The sequence below is a fragment of the Bacillus rossius genome, chromosome 8, assembly GCF_032445375.1.
Source record: "Bacillus rossius redtenbacheri isolate Brsri chromosome 8, Brsri_v3, whole genome shotgun sequence".
Taxonomy (NCBI): Eukaryota; Metazoa; Arthropoda; class Insecta; order Phasmatodea; family Bacillidae; genus Bacillus; species Bacillus rossius.
The window spans coordinates 47,675,872-47,700,558 of NC_086336.1; the positions used below are offsets into that span (position 1 = coordinate 47,675,872).

Consider the following 24,687-nt stretch of genomic DNA (forward strand, 5'->3'; position numbering starts at 1 on the left):
TAAAGTTTAATGGTCCTAAGTGCAATTATTTCATACTCTCACTGAACTATTATCTGAGCTCGCCCAAAATTTATATTATTCACTGCGAACAGTGATTTGTAGTACCTATTTCCCTCGGTTTTTATGTTATATATATAAATCCCTTGAACCTGTATGTATAGGCCTATATATATAATATTATTTAGTGTGTAATGTCAGATATTTATTATCATAGCTGGTATTACAGTGTGTTCAATTGTCCTACCTATACGTATATGCTACGTAACACAAAACTTCTGTAGGAACTAGGTGTTAATATTAATCGCCATAAAACACAGGCATTATAGCAAGTACGAGTCCTACAGACTTAATGTGCCACCCTCAACAATTGTGATACGCAACGCTAGGGCGTACACAAATAGACGCCTAAAGAAATTAAACAAGGGGTTGTTTTAGCACATAAATTGGAGCCCAGTACGTGGGGCCAAGTAAACCAGATTGCGCAATCTTGCGTCAGGGAATTTTGTTGTGTGTTACACTTGTTACCGTACATTTGTCAAGGCACACGTTTACAGTCATGTCTCGACCAACGACATCTGCTTATGGTCCAGGCTTATTTTGTATACCTACTAACTGGCGGACCAGTGAAATTACCCTGCGACCACCTCGGACGCACGCCCGCGTGACGGTTGTGAAAAGCGGATTGCGGACAGTCGCAGACAAGGCGGCGGAACGTTTGCGATGCGTCTCCCAACATGTAGCCAGGCCGCAACAAAGTGAATAAGTTTTCCCGCTAAACTTATTTCGCTTCCAACGTGGTAATTTATTTACATCGCTAAAATTAACTTTACGGAAGTTTCTAGAGCAGCTAGCAAATTGTTTAAATTTAACTTGCGGTTGGAGAAAATTGAAAATATATATTAAAAAAAAGTTAATATAATGCGCCATTGAGTGGATGTCTCAAAACATCGAACTAATGAGCTAGAATAAAGTTAGTGAACAATTATTTTGACAATAAAATCATTAGCTTGCCTATTCATCTTAAGCCATGTTTTACAATAGTCTGTCATCTGTCTATCACTTGACAGGCAGCTAATAAAATGTCCCGCAAAATTTCATCCATTCTTCCGTCAAAAGTTTAGCAACTTCATACTTCTGACTGACGGAAGGATTAAATTATACATTCAAAATGCCTGCAAGTTTTTCGCATGCCAAATCTTTTTATATAAGAAAATTTCGAAGTTTCTTTAATTTCTAATCTGCTTCCATTAATATTTTTTTTTTTACTTTTTTTCACACATTTTAAAGTTTTTTCGAGAAAAAAGCACGCATAGTTACTCTGAATATGTTAAAATAAATACTGTAAGGAAAAAATTCAGTTAAATGAATTATAATTGTATAATTTACATGATTGTCAAAACTATTGAAAATATACAAAGGAAATTTTCTCAAATATGCACTTTTCCTCAAAAGTTGGCAGCGTTATAAATTTAAAATTGAGTGTTGTGAAACGCTCGGGGGCAGACGGACGGACGACGTATCGCGTTCAGTAAGTGAGTTATTTACGCTTCCACGTGTCAACGACATCGGGAGTCATTGGACACAAAGAGGGATGACGAAATTCTAATGGAGCATCGACGGAATAAAAAATGTTTTCGGGTTCCCTGAAACTTCCGCCACGTTTCCCGGTTTTACCAATTAGAAATAAATAAATAAACTGAAATAAAACCCGTGTCTGCCACCCACCGGAAATCTAACCAGTGTCGCCTTGGAGAGAAGTGAGTTAATTGATAAAATTTAAAACTATACATAATTTTAACATTTTTTTCTTTTAAAATGTTTCGATTGTTAGTCATTTTAATTTCCAACTATACATTAGCAGCTTCACAGTTTGCTTTGTTTTTATTGACTTTAAATGTAACAAAAAAACAGAAATACAATTTTAAAAATATTTTCCAAAAATGGTTACCGTACGAAACGCTTAACCAGAAAATTATTTTCTATTTTTTTCTTTATATAACTTATAATTGCATTTGAACACATTATTTTAAGAACAACTAATTTGTTTCTTGTTATTTATTTAAAATATTTTTATAATCTCTTATATACAACCGACAACCTGCGGAATCCAATTTTTAGGTACACTTCCTCGCACGAACAGATGACAATCAATTTTTTTTATGATATAAGTTAAAGAGGTATTTATAGAAAATCCAAACTTCCAAACATAAGAAAAAAAGTTTTCAAAAACTTGGGTATATATTTTGGTCAAAAATAAGCTTCAACATGGCAAAATACCCAAACACAAGAATTTTACACTAACAAGTACCTTTTAAAAAACTGATAGGTACAAAAAATCATTAACGAGGAACTTTAAATTTCATAAAGAAAAATAATAATTTAATTCAAAGACGGAGTTTTTAGTCAAGGCTTGTACAAAAAGGTTTTACACCTGGCAGGAAAGTGACCTAGAGAATAAGATACTAGCACGAAGGCTCGATTACACTTGCCAGATGCCTCACAGCACTGCGCAAATACATGAGAATACAAAGCAACGGGTCATATGATACGAGTCATATGCGACTAGATCTTTAATTATTTTGTAATTTGAAATTTAAAACCGATGTCCACTTATATCCTAGCAGCTCTTCACAATGACACCTTTTCAAAGGCTACACCAATTTACATCTTTACACAAAGCCATTTCGTGACAAAAACGCGCGTGCGCCCGCACTGATGCGATGACGTCACAGGCAAAAAAAAAAACACTGCGCGACAAACACATACATGCGTGATCTATCCGTTATGGGTTTGAGCCGTTGTTGACGCATTATTAGTCTCGTGGTTGTAATCTGGCGGTACTTTGCCACAGAAGAAAGGTTTGAACCGATTGCCTCTGAAAATTAAGCGAGGTAAACGTTTTCGCTTCAAGAAACGCAATCGATGTGATCGCTCCCATTTTCTTCCTAGAACACGAACCCCCCCAACCCAAAAAAAAAAAAACTTTTTGCTTAATTTCGGCGTGCATCTAACTGATCTGCAAAGGTAACTTGCAAATTCCTCCCCTCCCAGCCCCAACAGCAATTCCTTCCTTCCCCATGCGCCGTATATAACGTGCATAGACGCGAATGATTCGAGCGCCATGTCTGCAGGGCAGCTGCGACAAGCCATTCCTCTGTGCCCGTCACGTGCTGGTGTTCGCTCGAGTCCAGAGAAAATATAAAAAAATTTAAAAAAAAAATGTGAGTCGGGTGGGAAGTACTTCATCAGCGCGAACCTAGCCTCGCCACTCCGCAGATTTGTGAATAAATCATTTGTCCATTTGAGCGCGCCACGGGTTGCCTTTGGGGGGATTTGGGAGGGAGAAGGTAGTTTCGTGGTAGATTTTGGCTAAAGGAGGGATTGGTTGGAGGGGGGGGGGGAAGTGGTGGGAGGAGAAATGGCAAGCGCAAGCCCAACCAGATGTCCAATTCGCAGCGCGCAAGAGGTGGGGGGGATTTGCATATTTACTTTCCCGCGGTTTTCGCCCCGCCGGTCTGGTGCGCTCGGATAGAAATGGAATTTTCCTCACCCCCCCCCCTCCTCACCCACGGCCGCTTACATTTGCAAAACCCCTCACAGGTAAAAACAAGCTCATACGGTGCGCAGTCTATAAGCCAATAAAAACCACTCGGAGGGGAATTTACACAAAATTTTAACACGGATAGTTTGTGAACCTAGTGGTGTTTGAAATTTCAGTGAGTTTAAACTGCTGTTACGATTTGAAATTTTTTCAATCAACGAAATAAAGTTAACCCACAGTTCATTCAGTCATAAAAATATAATTTCCCTCTTTTTTATGTTACTTGTTAGATTTTTGACTGGCTCGGAAAATGTTCCTTCCTGAAAAAATTGAATTCTCACCAGTATTAACTGGTGGACGTCGCTTTACGCCTGCGCTGCTGCCTTAGGCAATGGAAAACCACCACGGAATCGTCTCTTTTGTTTTTGCCGTGATCTTGCTGTGTGACGTGCACTCTAATTTTAAACTCTTATGACTTGCAAGTAAGTGACATTTGACTGTGCACATTACAAAAAAAATGTATTATCTATTGTCATCACAAAGGAAAATGAAATCACGTTTATTCTTTTTTCATACTGGGTTTTATAAAATTTTAGTTTGATTCAAGTAGAATACTAAGCTTAGAGCGACATAAGGGTTCTGTCAATATTTAATTATAAACTAGTTTCAATGATTATTAGAAACATCCTGATAATGTTATGTCTATAAACAAAAAAACATAATTAAAATATTGTTTTATTAATTTACCTTCCAGTTTAAACAAAGTTGGATATTTTTCTTTGTAAACCACGGCGAAATATTTTGTTTCATTCCTTCTTCTGCATTTACTACCATTTGTTTGGACAAATTTTAAAGGAACGCATTCCTGTTCATTTATATTTTTAAGCATTTCTAAGTAAATATTACTATTTGATCATTATAAAAAAACATAGCAATAACTTTATAAAAAGTTTATTCAAATACAAAATAAAATACAAAATTAACAATATTTAAAACCAAACAAAATTAATTCATTCAAATTACTTACGGCTATGAACTGCATTACGTTTACCATACACTTCGTCACCTCATAGGATCATAACAGTAGGGGTAGGGGAGTTACCGGGGTCAGTCAAAACAGGGCTCAGAAGTTAAGCAGACTTGATACTCTTGTTCCATCTGCCATGCTGGTTAATTCATTTGTTATAACATCACTTTAGTTCTAGGGATATTCCTGTGGATTTATCACTACATTCCTTTCGATTGTATAGTTTTGGCGTAAATTTGGTAAACGAATTTTTAATGAACGATATTTCACGAAGTTTAAAACTTCACGCAAGTGGTCGCAACTTCAAACATTTGAGTTAAATATAAGGTGACGAAATTTGCGAACGTAATACAAAAAATCCGCGAATATTATCACCGATAAATATACAGATATAAAGCCCCGGGTGCTAGGTGCTGAGTGAGAAGCTGAGCCAAGTTCCGCCATCTTGGATTTTGACGTCATGGCAGCCATATTGAATGACATTGACATTTCACCTTGACTTTTGGAATTTGCCCAAATTCGCCAACATATAATCACAATTCGCCAACATTGAATCAAGATTCTCCAAAATTTAACAAAAAAATTTTAATTTTCCATTTTTCAAGAAAACATTTTCACCAAAAAATCTCGCAAATTTTGAAAATTCAAATTTCTCATTCTCTGGTAGAAAATTTCCATCAATAATTTTAATGTTTGAAATTCTATATTCCTCAAGACGTTTTTGCAATTAAAGTAACTAAATTTCCCTATAGCGGCTTAAAGTCCCAATCTACTAGCCGCTGAGAATATTTTACCTTCACCTTGATCCCGGCCGCCATATTGGATGACATTGTCTCCCGCCACCACTAGGATTCCGCCATTTTGTTTTCTAAAATTTTCGGCCACTCTGTATTATGACATCACAGCCGCCATCTTAAATTCTATAACTTTCCACCATTTTGAATTAAAACGGCACTTCCGCCATATTGTAAGTTAGAAATTATTTTTCATAAAAGTGGGAAAATTATTTTTTTAATGTAAACTATTTTTAAATCATTTCAAATATACTTCCATTGTTTTTAGTCTTTCTTAAACTTTTTTACGTTTATAAATTAAAGTTCATAAAAAATTGGTGGCTGGGGTCAAGGTCAAGGTCAAAGATCCCCAGAGGCTTACGGGCAGCTGGTAGATGGGGGAAATAAAACCGTTTTGTAAATACTTAGAATTTTTAAGGAAAAAAAATCTGTAGAATTTTAAATTTTTGTATGTGAAATTTTCGCTCGATCTTCGAAAATTTTTCTTCGAAAACGGAAAATTTGGATTTTAAGATGTTTTGGTGAACTTTTTTTTTCTTCCTAAAACAGAAAATTTGAAGTCATTTTGACGAATTTTCGGTCAATATTTGGCGAATTTGGGCTTTTTTTTGATTGTATTGATCAAAGCCAATGCCATCCAAGATGACAGCTATGACGTCACAAACCAATATGGCAGACACAGGTTCCCGGTCTCCTCACCGAGTACCCAGCGCCCTCCAATAGATACTACTATAACCATTTTTTAAAAAAAAATGTTTTGAAAGTTAAATGAAGAAACAAAATATAACGCATTAAAGCGAGTCATAAACATGCGGGGACAAAAAAAAGAATTTAGTGTCACGTACACGTATTTAGTGTGCTAAGAATGTAAGGGGGGGATGGTGTATGGCCTTCGTTGACGGGGGAGGGGGTTAGGAGAAGTCTAGTTGGAAAAAACGCGGTAATACAGTATGCCCATAAAAGAATGTCTCAGTTATAAATTTTAATAGTATAAACTATAAGAGTTGTAGAGTGTTGGTTCAAGGTCGCAATCAAAAAGTAAATCAAACAGTTTTAGATAAGCGCGTGCACAAGCACTGCTTTGTTGTTATCTCGCTTGCAGCGCCACCTACGCAAAACGGCGACTCCTGAGCGTAAATAATTTTATGTTCTGCAATTTGCAAAGAGAGAATCTTTAATTTCAGTCAAACGTGTGATAGCATAGGTAAATCGAGACTGCATAGCTCTTTTTCGCTGGCCTCCACGTTCACCTGATATAACGCCATGCGATTTTTTCTTTTGGGGCTTTATGACATATCGCGTCTACGTTCCGCCGCTACCTACCGATTTGCCAGGGTTGGAACATATAATTGAATAGGCTATTACTTCCATTACTCTGGACTTGTTAACCGAAGTGTGGGAAGAGTTGGACCTTAGGTTGGATGTGTGCCGTATAACTAAAGGGGAACATATTGAACATTTGTAAGAAAAACTAGGTTAGTTTACCAGTTTACCTTCAATGTGATGTATGATTTGTTGCAAATTAAACTGTTATAATATACTATTGAATCTGGGACATTATTTTATGTATATCCTGTATCATCACGTCGAACCCGGATAAGTTTGAATACCTGCGAAAGAAAGGCGTGTGGTTGGGTAGGGGAGAAGACAAGTGAAACTTTATCAGGGGAAAAGTACAGGCAGTCGAAAACCTGTGGACATGAGCTACCCCTTACGCCTTACGCCTGTTAATTATCCTACAACTCGCACGAACACACTCAGCAGTACTCTATTTATTATTTTCAGCCATTATGCTCAGTGTAACAAATTTATTACACGAAAATGTTAAGGTTCAATAAAGTTGCTAATTTTTTGGCTTAAATTTTCCCCAAATCACATTTTTTTTTTCTCTACGCAACATACAGTGGATTAAGAGTCATTTTATTGCCTTAACTATCCTAATTTATTTATTCTTCTAAATATTTACAAAAATCAGTGCTTCTTAAAGAAAGAGTCTGTCATGCTCATACAATTAAGTGATGAAATCAGTCAATATTTACCATTCACCTCTGAGATAAACACATTTTTCTGTTATTTTTTGGTCTGCTTATTTCCCTCATACTTGCAGGGAAATAATATTTTTATTTTACAGACTTTTTTTTTTACTCTTCATAACATAAATGACTTTGAGTACATTTAAGGTCTATTCACGCAAGAAAGCAGTTCAATGTTGGAACTTTGAGATTAAATACTTTGAATGCCGACAGTAAGTTCACTAAAAAACAAGCCTTTTTTGAATATGTACAGTTAATCTTTCACAGTAACGTTCTAATTACAGTACCCTACACATCACATTTTATTATTGAAGATATATATTTAATTTTAAGGAATGTTTGTTTGAATGAGTACATGAGGTGTTCAAATAAGAGAAAAAGTTTCGTTATACAAAACGAAAATAACTATTTAATTTATATATACAGAGAGGAGTGGTGAATGGAAAAAAGTTAATTTTCCGTGTTAGTGTAGGTTTATACCGTATAAATATTATCAGGAAAATTGCATTCGTAACGTAAACCATTTTTCTGAGAAGAAAAGAAAATTAAGAAATTTTATAATATAAGATATTAAATTTAATATTTTATTTTTATCTGTCCAGAAACATATTTCAGGGACTTTAAGAGCGCAACAGCAATTAAACCTTTCTAACGGTTTGATGTGATTTCATTGAATAATATAACTTTCATTGATTTAAAATCGGAACAAAATAATTTTACAATTTATTGTAAACAAAACTCAAGAATACGTTACTGTTGTATAATTCCATTTAGTTTCATTTTAACATTCATAGAAAGTTTTTGTGAACAGTATTTAAACTCTATATTGCCTTAAGAGGCCACTCCAGTTTTTCAGGGGCACTACGCAACCCGCGTTAACCTCATAATATTCAATGCTATTTTCATTGTTCTTATAACTTTTTAACTAATATAGATTTCGAAATGATGCTTGCTTGATATCTAATACAACGATGCTCTTATCAAAGCCCCTTTCTTCAAACATTCGTGCATTAATTATGGTTCAAACCTAGACAATACACTTATACATATTAGTATAGATTAGTATAAAACCATAATTTATGCACGTTTTTGAAGAAAGGGGCTTTGATAAGAGTATCGTTGTCTTACATATCAAGCAAGCATCATTTCGAAATCTATATTAGTTAATTAGTTATAAGCAAAATGAAAATAACATTGAATCTTATGAGGTTAACGCGGGTTGCGTAGTGCCCCTGAAACACTGGAGTGGCCTCTTAAGTTTTTAGTATTAGTTTTGATGTTACCTTTTTTAAATGGCATAACTATTCTATTCTACAATTTGATTGGGCCTCTCGTGGGTAATTAAAAGACTTGGCGTTTTCTGTCTCTGCAAGAAAAAACCAAGTGATTTTTATCTCTCTCCTCTTGACTTTCTTCTCGTGAATATTCAATGGTTTACTGAAGGAAATTGTCGTTTTTTCTTCGAATCTTAGTTAAACATGCTGCTACTGTTTAACTTCTTTCTCCTTCAAACAGTCACTACCTTTTCCAGATGTTCTTGTGAATTTTCTTTTAGCCATTGTTAAGAGACCGGAAAAATTCGGTGATTCATTTCGCGGTAGGCTAAAATGTAAAAATATTTATTTATTTCTCTGCTTTTACTATAAGCTCATTGTTCATCTGGATGAATCTGGGACAATGAGAATTTCTTAATAAAGGAGTACCGAATCACAAAATACCCAGTTTATAGGACTCACAGGTCAATACGCTTAGATTAGAAAGAAATCATTTTTGATTATTTCATATTATTTTGACATATCAAATTTTTTATCATGTCGTTTTCAATATGTTTATTACTATGTGGACATATAGAGTTGACTATTAAACTTTTTCTTCTGCTTTTATTAAGTTATGACTTTTCAAAAATAACTCAAACTTTTATTTTTACTTTTCGAAAACTGCACGTACATGAATGCTAAATTTATATATGTAATTTTATTGAACTTAAATTATTAAAAGCATGATTGTGATGACCTAGATTGAGCAGTGGCCTAGGGTGAGTTTGACTTTCGGCAGTCTGTTCGTGGATTTCAAATTTCATCCTCGAAATGGTGTGTTTGTATTCACTTACTTTGCTCTCCAATCGTCTATCACCTCACCTGTAAACATGAGCAAGACGGCCATAGGGTACACGGTGTACGTAGTTAGTTATGAATCGAGAATGCTGATGATTTTTTTTTTTTTTTTACTTGCAGGGTCCCGTGAGATTCTACGATAACGAGAGGAAGGCGAGCATTTTGTTGAAGCAGTTTCAAAGTAAGTATTTTCATTTTCTAGTAACTGTGAGAAATACCTGGTTAAAAATATTAAAATAGAGTTTAAAAAAAAGTACTTAGGACGTACCTGGAATTTTGTTTTCCTATCAACATTTTTCCATTGATATTCGTAGAGTTACAAAAATTTCAGTTACAGTTAGAATTCGACATATACCTAATTTTAATTACAAACATTTATTTTCCATGCCAATGGCAAAGATATATCGAAACCGTTTACCTTCCAGCATACAAGCAATAATTAGTTATTAGATTTTGTTTCAGTGAATGGAACCATTGTGAAACTCGTAATTATTTATTGACGTGATAACGTCTTATAAATCGATGAACGCCAACTGCACGCACGAAAAAGCATGACTCATTGTCACGTTCCGCCTGAGCCGAGTGTGCAAGAACCGACCAACCACCGTGCGAGAAAATCTTCTATAATATCATACAGGTTAAGGCGGGCTTTTTAAAAGCAGCAATTTAAAAAAATTGATTTATTTGTCCAATTTCATCATTTCAAATTAACAATTTATTGGCATTGATTTGATTTCAGTTTATTTCTATAAGTAACTAGCTGTACCCTGCCACGCTTCGCTGTGGCACATTGTGATTGAATAGTTGAGAAATGAGAAACAAAACAAAGAATACATTTCATATAAGTTTAATTTTGCTATACTTGTGGATATATAATATTTTTTTTTGTTTTTCCACTGTATGCGTAGATATAAAGACTCTCTGGTTTTCCGACTCGGGAACACGCAACATACAGTTGTCCATGTGAAAAGCAATCCGCATCTAAATCTAAACCACACAATTCTAAAGATTGACCTTGAGCTTTATTGATTGTGATTGCAAATTCCAATCGAATCGGGAATTGCAATCTTTTAAATTGAAATGGTGTATCAGTCGGGATCATGGGTATTCGAGGAATGAGGACATCTTCACCTTTGAAAGGCCCCGTTAAAATCGTTTTTCCACTACGTTATTCATTAATTTCTTAACTGAAAGTCGCGTGCCGTTGCCGAGTTTTGGCTGATTAATATTCCGCAAGAGGATAATTGGCACACCTATTTTCAATTTAAGTATGTGTGGTGGTATCTTTGGCAGATCAAGTGATTTTAAAAATTCCGTTGGATAATTAACTACTTCATTTGCTTCCACAACGGTGTCTATCGACTTATATGTAATTTCATCACTTTGAATACTGGATTGAATAACATTATTAAGTTAGACATATTTATTCTTTGCGGCAAGGATAGCTCTTTCACTGAGCCGTGATTTCTATGACTTTTATGAATGTCAGGAAATACTTTTTCGATCACTTCTTCTTTCGATGTTACTAAATCCCACATCAAGTGGTGATAGACCCATACAAAACATAACCTCTACTTACGATTGATGCAATTTTTATTGGCGATAGAACATTTTAATTTAAATTAAAAATAAAAAAATGGTATAGGGTATACGGAGTTCAAAAAATGATTCGCCTAGAACCATCTACACGCAATCCCACATCAAGTGGTGATAGACCAATACAAAACATAACCTCTACTTACGATTGATGCAATAACCATCTACACGCAATCCCACATCAAGTGGTAATAGACCCATACAAAACATAACCTCTACTTACGATTGATGCAATTGTTATTGGCGATAGAACATATTAATTAAATTAAAAATTAAAAAAAAAGTATAGGGTCTAAGGAGTCCAAAAAATGAATAGCCTAGAACCATCTACATGCAATCCCACATCAAGTGGTGATAGACCCATACAAAACATAACCTCTTCTTACGATTTGGATAACGGCGCAGCTCAATCGAGACACGATCACACTAAGGTACCTCATTCATATTGTATAATTAGTCCCATACCGGTACGCTTAGTCATTTTTTAATTATTTCACCTCACAATAAAAGCATTCTCATTGTATATAGCCATTTCCCGCTCGTTTCACTTGACGTAGTTTTCCATTGCTAAGAGAAATCCTTTGGCATGGAGAAACGTTTCCATAACAGAAAATGTGTGTTTTTTTTATTTTTATTCACGAGAAAACCCATTAACAAAATGGCGCAGTTACTTTTTCGCGTTCGGGGGTATGTTGCTGACGTGAAAAGTAGATTAAAACAATCCTTGATGCGGGTTGTATATAATGGTAAAATTTCAGCTCGATCGGTGCAGAACTTTTTGAGTTTTTGAAGCGTACACAAACCAACATAACATTTTTATATATAGAGATTGTTCGTGATTATATTTAAACAAATTATCTAAATTAAATTTTGAAAAAACTGTAAATAATAAATGGAAATTAAAAAGTTTGCAATTTTTCATCAATGTTTTCTTATGACGTTATCTCGTAAAATTATCGTCCGTAAACCGACTTTACAGACAACCCTCCTTTGTTTTATGCTTAAAACCATAAAAAACATTAATTAGTATATGAGCAGGTTATTACTGTTTGTTTAGTTAATACTAACTAGGAATGTTTGTCAGACCCAAGAGTTTATCGCAAGCACATGTCTTGTTTGAGTCTCGATTGAAAACGACTGTCACCATCACAGTAAATGCAACATGTACATTATGATAATGAGGTGATTCCTTTGTTCCAATTTATAATAATTGCAATTCAACACTGGAAAATATATATCCGAAACCACATAACAATACTTATAAGTGTAACATATTTGAGCCTTTACTTAATGATTTTCATTAACTTAAACATAGTTTTTTATGTCAGTCCTAGCATGTACTGAAAGCATATAATAGTGTGGTATATAGTTTTGGGTTGACCGTTTGCATGTATCCGTAGTCTTGAATTTTTTTTAAATTATATTGTACTAGTTTTCCGTTCTGAATTTATGTATGTTTGGTTCTTCGGATGTGTGAATGTTTGTTACTCAAATCAGTCCGAACTGCTGAACTCATATCCGGGATTAAAGGATTAGGCCCCGCCATTTATATGTTTTTTTTCCCCTATCATTTTGCCAAAATTCTATATTTTCGACTAGTTGTTCCATTTTTTTTGGCACGTCAAGGAATACTTGGTATCGCCCAGACTTTTTTAAATCTTGTGGCAAACCCCATATGTTATTTACTAACTAGTCTGTAAGCGCCGTGAGGAAGTGATTTATCATATTCACGCGGTCGACTACAATAATTATCATGTTGATTACGCCAGTTCACAAGTGTTGACTTTAACAGGTATCCAAAGCCAAGTCCTGTATCCTGTCGAACCAAAGAAAACTCAGCACGGAATTGAAGATGAAAGCAAGTAAGGAAACACGGTTGGTCTCTGGACAGTCGGGGGGTATCAGGGTGGCATCAACTGCTGGAGGTGTTTCCCTGTACGAGCTTCACCCAGCACCTCTCAGCTCTCCAGCCAGGACTCCACCCTCTCTGCGGCAAACCAGCGCGAACAGGATGGGGGTTGCTTTCGGAATCACCGCGAGCTCTATCTAGCTCGGGGAACTCTATCTCTCTTCTATCTCCCTCTCTCTCTCTTTCGCACAGCGGGGATGCGAGTCCGCCGACTATATGAAATACGTCGTTTCCACAGGTTTCGGTTGACCGAAAAAAAAATTAGGAATTATTAAACGAGTAGAGCACCTAAAGGAAAAAAAACTAACTGTGAATTATATTAAACTCTTCTTTAATTGTATAAATGTTTAGTTACCAATGGATACAGAAAGTATTTAATTTCAAAAATAAATATATGTACATTAATTCCCTAACTAAATATTTAAAAATTAACAGATATAATATTATGAGATAAGTCAATACACACGTTAATATCATAAAGAAAAATAATTTTAAAAAAACGAAGAAATTATCGGTTGAAAAATTTGTTTTATTGCCTTTACAGTTATTTAATAGATTACAAAATATAATACTATTATTTTTATATTTTTATCTTTTCTGCATATTTCATACTTACACATTCAAGGTTTTATTATTAAAGTTTTATTTGCTTTGCATGCGTCGTTTAAAATTGTTATCATAATAAATTTGAAGCAATATATGAAATAAAATATTTATTAAAAATATTGGTTTTATACTTTTTTCTTGTAACAAACTAATATTTCCAAATAAATATAACTACAATTGTATTACCTTTAATAAAATACAATGTTTCAAACAGAAATAAAATATTTTTTAATTTTAATAAAATTATTTAAATATATATTTAGTTTTCAATAATGTATCCAGAATTAATAACGCTGGTAATTTTTCTCTCGCTATAATAGGACTAAATTTATGTTAACTTCAAAGCATCATTTACAAAATTGTAAAGAAAAATTTTGTTTTTACTTTATTTGAGAAAAAGTTTGTTTTATGTTTATCATTTCAAGAAGCAAAAATTAATAATAATAATAATAACTTCACCCAAATAATTATTTCAAGCATGCGCTATATCATACAAAGTTAATTATACACTGGATTTTGGCAGTTGATAGAAAGGGTGAGTTAATTAATTAATGCCGACTGTCTCGACAACGTCGAGATCGTAAGATACGACGAGTGGCACAGTCGGCGACTGGGAAGAGCTGATGAAATGCATATCTTGGTTGGGCAAAGACAAATGGCAGTAACACGAGAAACCTCACATTGGTCCTCAGCAACGTCCGCTAAGTTTCCTTCTCGTGAAACATCCTCGTGCAAACACCCGCCGGTCATCGAACCCGGGTGCACTGTAATAATTTTTTTCTGTAAATGTAACTGAAACCATCACGAAAAATTAGAGTTATTTTGCGAATTTGTACATTTGCATGAACACAATCTTTACCACTAAAAAAAAATCGAATTATTACTGGATTCAGATGCTTGCCCGGGCATCTATGATTGTGTTGTCCCAGTACCTACATTAATTGAAGTTTTCTGTAAACTATTTCCTGAATAGCTTCCTAGCATTAACTGGTCACATTAAATCAGCATAAATAAACCAAAAAAAAAAAGTCAAATTCATAAATCCTCGATTTCGTTTTCCGTAGTTCAAAAAAAGATTATGCATGTATAAAACATTAGAAAAATTTTTAAATTATGCGCCAATTTTCGTAAGAACGTCAAGAAATATTCGTTATTGTTTCCAAAAACATATTTAATTTTGTAAAAATATCCATCGTAACGTTTTGTAAAACTTAAAAAAAAAATCTTTTAGCATTTCAAATTATTTTTTGGCAACTGGTTACCAACGGGATATTTTTCAAACTTACAAAAGAATTTTTTTTTTTACTGTGGCGAGTGATCTGACTATGCAAACACCGTTACGTTAATCATCTCTTTGGAAAATGTGCATATAGTAGACCCGCGTATTTTCCATAAACGTCATGCCCAATTCGCACGGCTTCACGATTTATCAAAACGATGCCTGGTGTGTTCCGTCGCGCAGCCCAGATCATTAATGATTCCGTTTAATTAGCGTCGCTCGCGGTCGAGAGAGAAAGAGAGAAAGAGAGAGAGAGAGAGATAGGGTGAGAGGTGGGCAAACTGCGGTCGTGCGGCGTATATAGCTTTTCGAAGGTGTTGACGTAATTAATGGAGTCGCCCCTGCCCTGAAAATTTTAACGCCTCCACTCTCCCCGCTACGCGTGTTAGCCGTGGGGGGGGGGGGGGGGGAGAATTTGCTCCAGCCTTTCAAAAACAACCCTCCTCCGCACCGCCCCGCCTGTAACACCGCGTCCATTTCCTTTTTCCGCCTCGGCATTAATTTCCAAGCACCTCTCTGCATCATCACTCTCCCTCCTTTCGGCGGCTCACCTCAGCGACCACCACGTGATCGCGCGCGGTTCTGCCGCGGGATCATCAGCCCGTGAGGTAGCGGTTCTGCGGCTGCTGTTGTACCCGGGTCCCGCCTTTCTACCCGCGACATCACACACACTTTCCTTTCCGCTTCAATTCCCCGTTCGGAATTTAAAAAAAAAAAACTGTAAAGGCAGAAAGAAACAAAACATAATGCACGTCTACATTTTTTAAATAAGGCAATAAATAAATAAATAAATAAAAATTGGTTGTCTGTAAAGTCGGTTTACGGACGACAGTTTAACGTGACAATGTTCATAACAAAACATTCACGAAATGATTGCATACTTTTATGAATAAAATTGAATCATTTTTATTGAATTATCACTATTTTGTATGGATACAAAGAAGGAGTGAAATTAAATCTACAATTTAATTGATAAATTTACTTTTATTTGCACTCATTAATTCAAACATATTTATTACTTTAACGAAGGGTTTATTTTAACTATAACTTTTATACATGTTTGCTCTTTAACTTCTTCCAATCTGTGTTATTCTGTTAAGGATAGGACGATGATAGGAAAAGTAGGAAACGAATGGGAGTGTTTCAAGTTTTAATGTGCCTCGAAAAAGTCAAATCGATGGTTGTTCCAATCGAGTGGAAGAGAGATAGATGCGGCGCAAGCGTACAATGAGCGTAACGGGACACAGCGTAACGGGACAATGTGCGTAACGGGAAACTTTTTCGTGCGTGCAGCCGGCGTTCATCTGTTTATTAGACGTTGTCACATCAAAAAAAATTCAAATCCCGGGTCCGATTCTTTACGTTCCACTGCCAGAATGCACCGTTGAAATAATTTTCACCTTGGATCTACGAAGAACGCTGGTTAAAAATCATCCGAGGATCTTCGTAAATCCACGGCCGACTTCGTGAAATTTACGGACAATGGGTTCGCTTACTTGGGAAATAAATCCAAAATACCATCCATGGTATATCGACAAAACAATTTAAAAAAATCCTGGTCTAGTCTACAGTAATAACACTCTTCTTCTGTCCAAGAACGAAACTTGCAACTCGGAATTTCGAAATACTGCGTAGTTTCTACGAAGATTCAGTTTTTTTTTTTTTAATAATAAATAGCTCTTCGTTGGAAAGTCCATAAATTTACTGTAATTTCAAACAGTGTACAGGTTCTTCCGAACTTGTTGGACATAAGTTTGAAAGGTAGCCAGTGAAAGCCAAAGCAAACGTAGCACACGTTTCCTCGAAACGTTTTCAAACTACACAATGGTTCAAATTGTAATAATTCGGACCTCCAGCTACCTCAAAATTGGTCACGAAAACAAGTCGATGACAAAAAAAAACTCTCAGAAAATAAAACAACTTGGTTCGTTACTTAGGCACGATATTAAAATCTGTTCGTTGTAGAAATCCTGAAGTCGCTTGCGACGCACGTGGACCAAAAGGCCGGTAGGCCATTGTCTGCCCGCGTGGCCTGTTCCTTGAATATCTTCCCAGTGACAATAATACAAAATAAAGTAAAATTATTGAATCTTCTATTCTCTTTTCCATGGTTTTAAAATATATATGCTTGAATAAAACATGAATAAAAATATGATAGTATGCCCCAATTTCCGTTAGAACTATTCAGTATTACTTCGAGAGAAAAAAACGTATTTCATACATCCAAAAAAAAAAAACCTTAGCCATGTGTTGTACAAAGCAAGAAAATCTTTCTTGTAGTGTTACAAACTTTTGAAGTGAAACTTATTTGCTGAGAGGGCTACAATTTTGGAGCGTTAAGAAAATTTCGATCGCATGAGGGGAACAGTTAGGTACGCGGTGGGGGAACCGGTATAGGAGGAGAGTGCGTCAGCGGCAATGCCACTCCCAACGCATGCGCTACCGGTCGAGTGGGAAGACTGCAAAAGGGGGGGGGGGGGAGGAATCGGTACTCAATGGAGCATGCTATATGCTAGTTATAACGACCGGATTGGGAAGACGGCAGGGGAGAGGTAGAAATGACGCAGCAGTGATGCTGCGAAACAACAAATTGATGTTTTATTTCCCTAGGAATACAGGACTTATGAAATCCCAAACGTTTGTTAGAAACTAATAATCAATATCGATTATTTTTTGTCACATTAAATAACAAATTCCTTATAAATTATATTTGTAAACATTAATTTTTTTTCATTTAAAAACCATCACCACCTCATCCTTACTATTCCCAATAATTATATCTTGTTCAGTAATAAATAATATATCTCTGTAATGCGTGGACACCGCGCACACACTTGGCAGCTGGCTTCCAGAGGGTTATCCTGTAAGAGCACACAGGAGAGAGAGTGTATGGGAGTGTGTGTTATCCGCGCGCAGATGGCAGCGAGGCGAAGGTGGGCGAGAGAGAGAGTGAGTGCGTGTGTTCGCAGACGGCAGCGAGGCGAAGGTGGGCTCGAGAGAGAGAGTGCGTGTGTTCGCAGACGGCAGCTAGGCGAAGGTGGACTAGAGAGAGAGTGCGTGTGTGCGTGCAGACGGCAGCGAGGCGAAGGTGGGCGAGAGAGAGAGTGAGTGCGTGTGTTCGCAGACGGCAGCGAGGCGAAGGTGGACTAGAGAGAGAGTGCGTGTGTGCGTGCAGACGGCAGCGAGGCGAAGGTGGGCGAGAGAGAGAGTGAGTGCGTGTGTTCGCAGACGGCAGCGAGGCGAAGGTGGACTAGAGAGAGAGTGCGTGTGTGCGTGCAGACGGCAGCGAGGCGAAGGTGGGCGAGAGAGAGAGTGAGTGCGTGTGTTCGCAGACGGCAGCGAGGCGAAGGTGGACTAGAGAGAGAGTGCGTGTGTGCGTGCAGACGGCAGCGAGGCGAAGGTGGGCGAGAGAGAGAGTGAGTGCGTGTGTTCGCAGATGGCAGCGAGGCGAAGGTGGACTAGAGAGAGAGTGCGTGTGTGCGTGCAGACGGCAGCGAGGCGAAGGTGGGCGAGAGAGAGAGTGAGTGCGTGTGTTCGCAGATGGCAGCGAGGCGAAGGTGGGCTCGAGAGAGAGTGAGTGCGTGTGTTTGCAGACGGCAGCTAGGCGAAGGTGGACTAGAGAGAGAGTGCGTGTGTGCGTGCAGACGGCAGCGAGGCGAAGGTGGGCTCGAGAGAGAGTGAGTGCGTGTGTTCGCAGATGGCAGCGAGGCGAAGGTGGGCTCGAGAGAGAGTGTGTGTGCGCGCAGACGGCAGCGAGGCGAAGGTGGGCGAGAGAGAGGGTGTGTGTGCGCGCAGACGGCAGCGAGGCGAAGGTGGGCGAGAGAGAGAGTGAGTGCGTGTGTTCGCAGACGGCAGCTAGGCGAAGGTGGACTAGAGAGAGAGTGCGTGTGTGCGTGCAGACGGCAGCGAGGCGAAGGTGGGCTCAAGAGAGAGAGTGAGCGCGTGTGTTCGCAGATGGCAGCGAGGCGAAGGTGGGCGAGAGAGAGAGTGTGTGTGCGCGCAGACGGCAGCGAGGCGAAGGTGGGCGAGAGAGAGAGTGTGTGTGCGCGCAGACGGCAGCGAGGCGAAGGTGGGCGAGAGAGAGAGTGAGTGCGTGTGTTCGCAGATGGCAGCGAGGCGAAGGTGGGCGAGAGAGAGAGTGAGTGTGTTCGCAGACGGCAGCGAGGCGAAGGTGGGCGAGAGAGAGAGTGAGTGCGTGTGTTCGCAGATGGCAGCGAGGCGAAGGTGGGCGAGAGAGAGAGTGTGTGTGCGCGCAGACGGCAGCGAGGCGAAGGTGGGCGAGAGAGAGAGTGTGTGTGCGCGCAGACGGCAGCGAGGCGAAGGTGGGCGAGAGAGAGAGTGAGTGCGTGTGTTCGCAGATGGCAGCGAGGCGAAGGTAGGCTCGAGAGAGAGTGAGTGCGTGTGTTCGCAGACGGCAGCTAGGCGAAGGTGGACTAGAGAGAGAGTGCGTGTGTGCGTGCAGACGGCAGCGAGGCGAAGGTGGGCTCAAGAGAGAGAGTGAGCGCGTGTGTTCGCAGATGGCAGCGAGGCGAAGGTGGGCGAGAGAGAGAGTGTGTGTGCGCGCAGACGGTAGCGAGGCGAAGGTGGGCGAGAGAGAGGGTGTGTGTGCGCGCAGACGGCAGCGAGGCGAAGGTGGGCGAGAGAGAGAGTGAGTGCGTGTGTTCGCAGATGGCAGCGAGGCGAAGGTGGGCGAGAGAGAGAGTGAGTGCGTGTGTTCGCAGATGGCAGCGAGGCGAAGGTGGGCGAGAGAGAGAGTGTGTGTGCGCGCAGACGGCAGCGAGGCGAAGGTGGGCTCGAGAGAGAGTGAGTGCGTGTGTTCGCAGATGGCAGCGAGGCGAAGGTGGGCGAGAGAGAGAGTGTGTGTGCGCGCAGACGGCAGCGAGGCGAAGGTGGGCGAGAGAGAGAGTGTGTGTGCGCGCAGACGGCAGCGAGGCGAAGGTGGGCGAGAGAGAGAGTGAGTGCGTGTGTTCGCAGATGGCAGCGAGGCGAAGGTGGGCGAGAGAGAGAGTGAGTGTGTTCGCAGACGGCAGCGAGGCGAAGGTGGGCGAGAGAGAGAGTGAGTGCGTGTGTTCGCAGATGGCAGCGAGGCGAAGGTGGGCGAGAGAGAGAGTGTGTGTGCGCGCAGACGGCAGCGAGGCGAAGGTGGGCGAGAGAGAGAGTGAGTGCGTGTGTTCGCAGATGGCAGCGAGGCGAAGGTGGGCGAGAGAGAGAGTGAGTGTGTTCGCAGACGGCAGCGAGGCGAAGGTGGGCGAGAGAGAGAGTGAGTGCGTGTGTTCGCAGACGGCAGCTAGGCGAAGGTGGACTAGAGAGAGAGTGCGTGTGTGCGCAGACGGCAGCGAGGCGAAGGTGGGCGAGAGAGAGTGTGTGTGTGCGCGCAGACGGCAGCGAGGCGAAGGTGGGCGAGAGAGAGAGTGAGTGCGTGTGTTCGCAGATGGCAGCGAGGCGAAGGTGGGCGAGAGAGAGAGTGAGTGTGTTCGCAGATGGCAGCGAGGCGAAGGTGGGCGAGAGAGAGAGTGAGTGCGTGTGTTCGCAGATGGCAGCGAGGCGAAGGTGGGCGAGAGAGAGAGTGTGTGTGCGCGCAGACGGCAGCGAGGCGAAGGTGGGCGAGAAAGAGAGTGAGTGCGTGTGTTCGCAGATGGCAGCGAGGCGAAGGTGGGCGAGAGAGAAGTAAAGTGTGTTCGCAGACGGCAGCGAGGCGAAGGTGGGCGAGAGAGAGAGTGAGTGCGTGTGTTCGCAGACGGCAGCTAGGCGAAGGTGGACTAGAGAGAGAGTGCGTGTGTGCGCAGACGGCAGCGAGGCGAAGGTGGGCGAGAGAGAGAGTGTGTGTGCGCGCAGACGGCAGCGAGGCGAAGGTGGGCGAGAGAGAGAGTGAGTGCGTGTGTTCGCAGATGGCAGCGAGGCGAAGGTGGGCGAGAGAGAGAGTGAGTGCGTGTGTTCGCAGATGGCAGCGAGGCGAAGGTGGGCGAGAGAGAGAGTGTGTGTGCGCGCAGACGGCAGCGAGGCGAAGGTGGGCGAGAGAGAGTGAGTGCGTGTGTTCGCAGATGGCAGCGAGGCGAAGGTGGGCGAGAGAGAGAGTGCGTGTGTTCGCAGACGGCAGCGAGGCGAAGGTGGGCGAGAGAGAGAGTGAGTGCGTGTGTTCGCAGATGGCAGCGAGGCGAAGGTGGGCGAGAGAGAGAGTGAGTGTGTTCGCAGACGGCAGCGAGGCGAAGGTGGGCGAGAGAGAGAGTGAGTGCGTGTGTTCGCAGACGGCAGCTAGGCGAAGGTGGACTAGAGAGAGAGTGCGTGTGTGCGCAGACGGCAGCGAGGCGAAGGTGGGCGAGAGAGAGTGTGTGTGTGCGCGCAGACGGCAGCGAGGCGAAGGTGGGCGAGAGAGAGAGTGCGTGTGTTCGCAGATGGCAGCGAGGCGAAGGTGGGCGAGAGAGAGAGTGTGTGTGCGCGCAGACGGCAGCGAGGCGAAGGTGGGCGAGAGAGAGAGTGAGTGCGTGTGTTCGCAGATGGCAGCGAGGCGAAGGTGGGCGAGAGAGAGAGTGCGTGTGTTCGCAGACGGCAGCGAGGCGAAGGTGGGCGAGAGAGAGAGTGAGTGCGTGTGTTCGCAGATGGCAGCGAGGCGAAGGTGGGCTCAAGAGAGTGAGTGCGTGTGTGCGCAGACGGCAGTGAGGCGAAGGTGGGCTCGAGAGAGAGTGAGTGCGTGTGTTCGCAGACGGCAGCTAGGCGAAGGTGGACTAGAGAGAGAGTGCGTGTGTGCGCAGACGGCAGCGAGGCGAAGGTGGGCGAGTTCCACGCGTCGCCCGCCCAGCTGGACCTGGGGCGGGGCGCCCCCATCCGCTGGCACGGACGCGCGCCGCCCAAGGACCGCACCTTGCAGCTCATCGAGCACTCGCACGTCAACATCACCGTCTACTCCGTCCTGGCGGCGACCGCCTCGCTCGGCATCGTCATGGCGGTCACCTTCCTGTCCATCAACATCATGTACCGCAACCAGAGGTCAGTGGCCGACCCGGCACCTTGCGTCGTCGTGTAGCGCGTGTGACTCAGTACACGTGAACAGTGGCGTAGCCAGGATTTGTGTACGGGGGGTGTTAAGAAGCATGCCGCCCCCCCCCCCCCCCCCGTATTAAAGCGGTGTGTCCGGGGGTCCTCCCCCGGGAAAATTTGGATTTTTAGGGATGTAAAATAGTGCTATTTTAGCAGTTTTCGGTTCTTAAATTTAAATATTGTAATGGTAAAATTTTTATTAATTTTAATATGAAATTTGTTTCAGTGATGAATAAGAAATTAATTTAAGATTTGGTGCTAAGGGGGCGGGGGGGTTGAACCCCTTAACCCCCCCCCCCCCCCCCTGGCTACGCCCCTGTACGTGAAAGTAGTGAAACTTATTTGGCAATTCAAACCTTTTGCTCGTAAGGACGTCGTAAGGGGTAAAACTGCAGAGAGAAAGAGAAAGAAGACAATTTTTCTAAATAAACACGAATTAACTGAATTTTTACTCACTTCAAATTAACTGTTTAAGATATCAATAGTTATTGATAAATCAATAATGATAATACTCACATCATAAAATAAATTTATTTTAGTAAGTATCAAAAATAGGATTGATTATAATAAATTAGTTTTTTTAAATTTAATTTTATATTATATATTCTAATAAACTAATTTTGTAGTTCTGCAAATATTACCTTATCATTGATTTTTGAAAACAAAAATGTAACCTTACAAAAAAAGATATTTGGACATAAGTTACCAAATTAAGTTTTGTTTATCTTCAAACGGGAAACCGTAAACGGTTTTGAAAATCACTGTGAATCTTAAAGGCCTAATTGTTTACCAGAACAAGCAAGTATCGTCGTAACACCAACTATGATGAACATGGATTTACAGTAGGTAAACATTTGGTATATCCCATACCAATGTGTAAATAAATGTACAGTATTTAATTTGTAGGATTGTATTATGTATAATGTTATAAAACATACATTATTTTTACTGTTGATTACTTTGCTTTGCGTGTTCTCAGAACACATGTGTATTATTCTGAAGCTACAGTCAGTATCAACTGTAAATTAATCGTGGTTTAATTATGTGTTACTAATTGTATTGATTGGATGTCTTAATGCATATAAAGCTTTTATCAATTATGTATTTACATAATAGATAAGACAAATTTTGTAATTTTAAATCCATGAAACTCAATAAGAATGAATCATCTCTTATCTTAGAAATCAGCGACAGCATAGGTCTATTAGGCATGTGTCCATAATACTGTGAAACTGGTTTAGCTTATTTTATTTCGCCTACTTTTTACACAACTGTACCGAAACACGTGTTGGAAATTATAAAGTTTTATGTGCCATACCTCCCGTATGCATTGCATAAAAAACTTTCCGAAATTAACTTGTGTCACGTTTTTGTCGCGCTTCCCGTAATTTCACGTGGCTCCCAAAGGGAACGTACCGCAACATAAAATGTCAAAAATAGCTAGTGTGTAAAATAAAGTACAGCATGAAAAACGGTTGAATTATGAATTTTAATTCCCTCGCTCCTGCTTAAAAAACTTGTTGACGGTACCAATTATTATCATTGTCTCCGGAAAAACCTTGTTCCAGTCTCGGTGTCCATCTGTTAGAATGATACATGCCGTTGGAAATCTATGAACTTATAAGTAGCAAGAGATACAGCCCACCAGGGGGATTTTCTATGCAGTTTTAATGGAAACAGTGTTCAGTTACAAATGCAACGTATTTTGTCTTTAAATATTCGTTGCAAATGTGTTTTCAAAAAATAATATTCTCAAATAGACACCAAAAACAACAAAACTTCTAATTTATAAATTTTTTCGCTGGAAGTCTTACAAATATGATTGTTGTGTTGTTCAAGTGGTTAAGTATGTTTTGCATAGCTTAGCCAAAAAATGTTTTTGCATTATTTGTTTACAATTTTGAGACATTTGAGCATTTACTGTTTTCGTGTAGAACAATAATTGGTTTTTAAGGCGAAAATACTTCAATAGTATAAAATCAAAGGGGTGATACATTTTGCAATACATGCATACAAAAATAATGTTGCTTTAGCCGAGAATAAATTGCCCGTTAGATATGAAATACTTTGGCTTATGACATTATATTACTTTTTTTCCCCTTAGAGTTGATAAGTAAATCTTATAGCTCTGTCTTAAAGCCATGTTGATTATATTATTTTCTTTTCCCTAATTATATCAAAAAGCTTTTCTTTTTAATTTATCAAGATAGCGCTCTTGCATATTATTTTTCGCCTCAAAATTTTAACGTGTTCATAATTATGATTACTTGCGAGAACTTTTACCACTCAAAAAAAACCTTTACTATAACTTATCTGGTAGGGGAAAAATGTGTATACGTAACATAACAAGGGACTCATCGGAATAAATTACCGCGAAAAATCCCTTAATTAATTGTAATGACAAGGAAATGAATTAACCAACTTGTTGTGACAAGCCACCTTGGGACTTATCTTTTTTTTTTAAATAAACAATAAGTAGCAAAGGTTGTGAAATTTGGTTAAAAAAATATATAAATTAAACTCTTAGTGGTTCACGTAAACTGTAAATTAATGTTACCAATTGTATTGATTGGAGCATTGTGGTAGATTGTTTACTTCTTAATGTATATAACGCTATTATCAATTATTTATTTACAAAATAGATAAGACAAATTTAGTAAATTTAAATCCATACAACACAAGAAGAATGAATCATCTCTTTTCTTAGAAATAGGCGACAGTATATTTCTTAAAACTTAACCCATTCTAACAAT

The 24,687-nt window shown here is 39.7% G+C and overlaps 1 protein-coding gene across 1 annotated transcript in view; it reads left to right on the forward strand.

The window, feature by feature from the left end:
• LOC134535367 (gamma-aminobutyric acid type B receptor subunit 2) overlaps positions 1 to 24,687 on the forward strand; it is a 328,071-nt gene that overhangs the window by 186,789 nt on the left and 116,595 nt on the right. The window contains exons 8-9 of the mRNA XM_063374439.1: positions 9,630 to 9,690; positions 21,649 to 21,883. Coding sequence (XP_063230509.1) covers positions 9,630 to 9,690; positions 21,649 to 21,883 — 296 coding nt within the window. The remainder of the gene's footprint in view (positions 1 to 9,629; positions 9,691 to 21,648; positions 21,884 to 24,687) is intronic.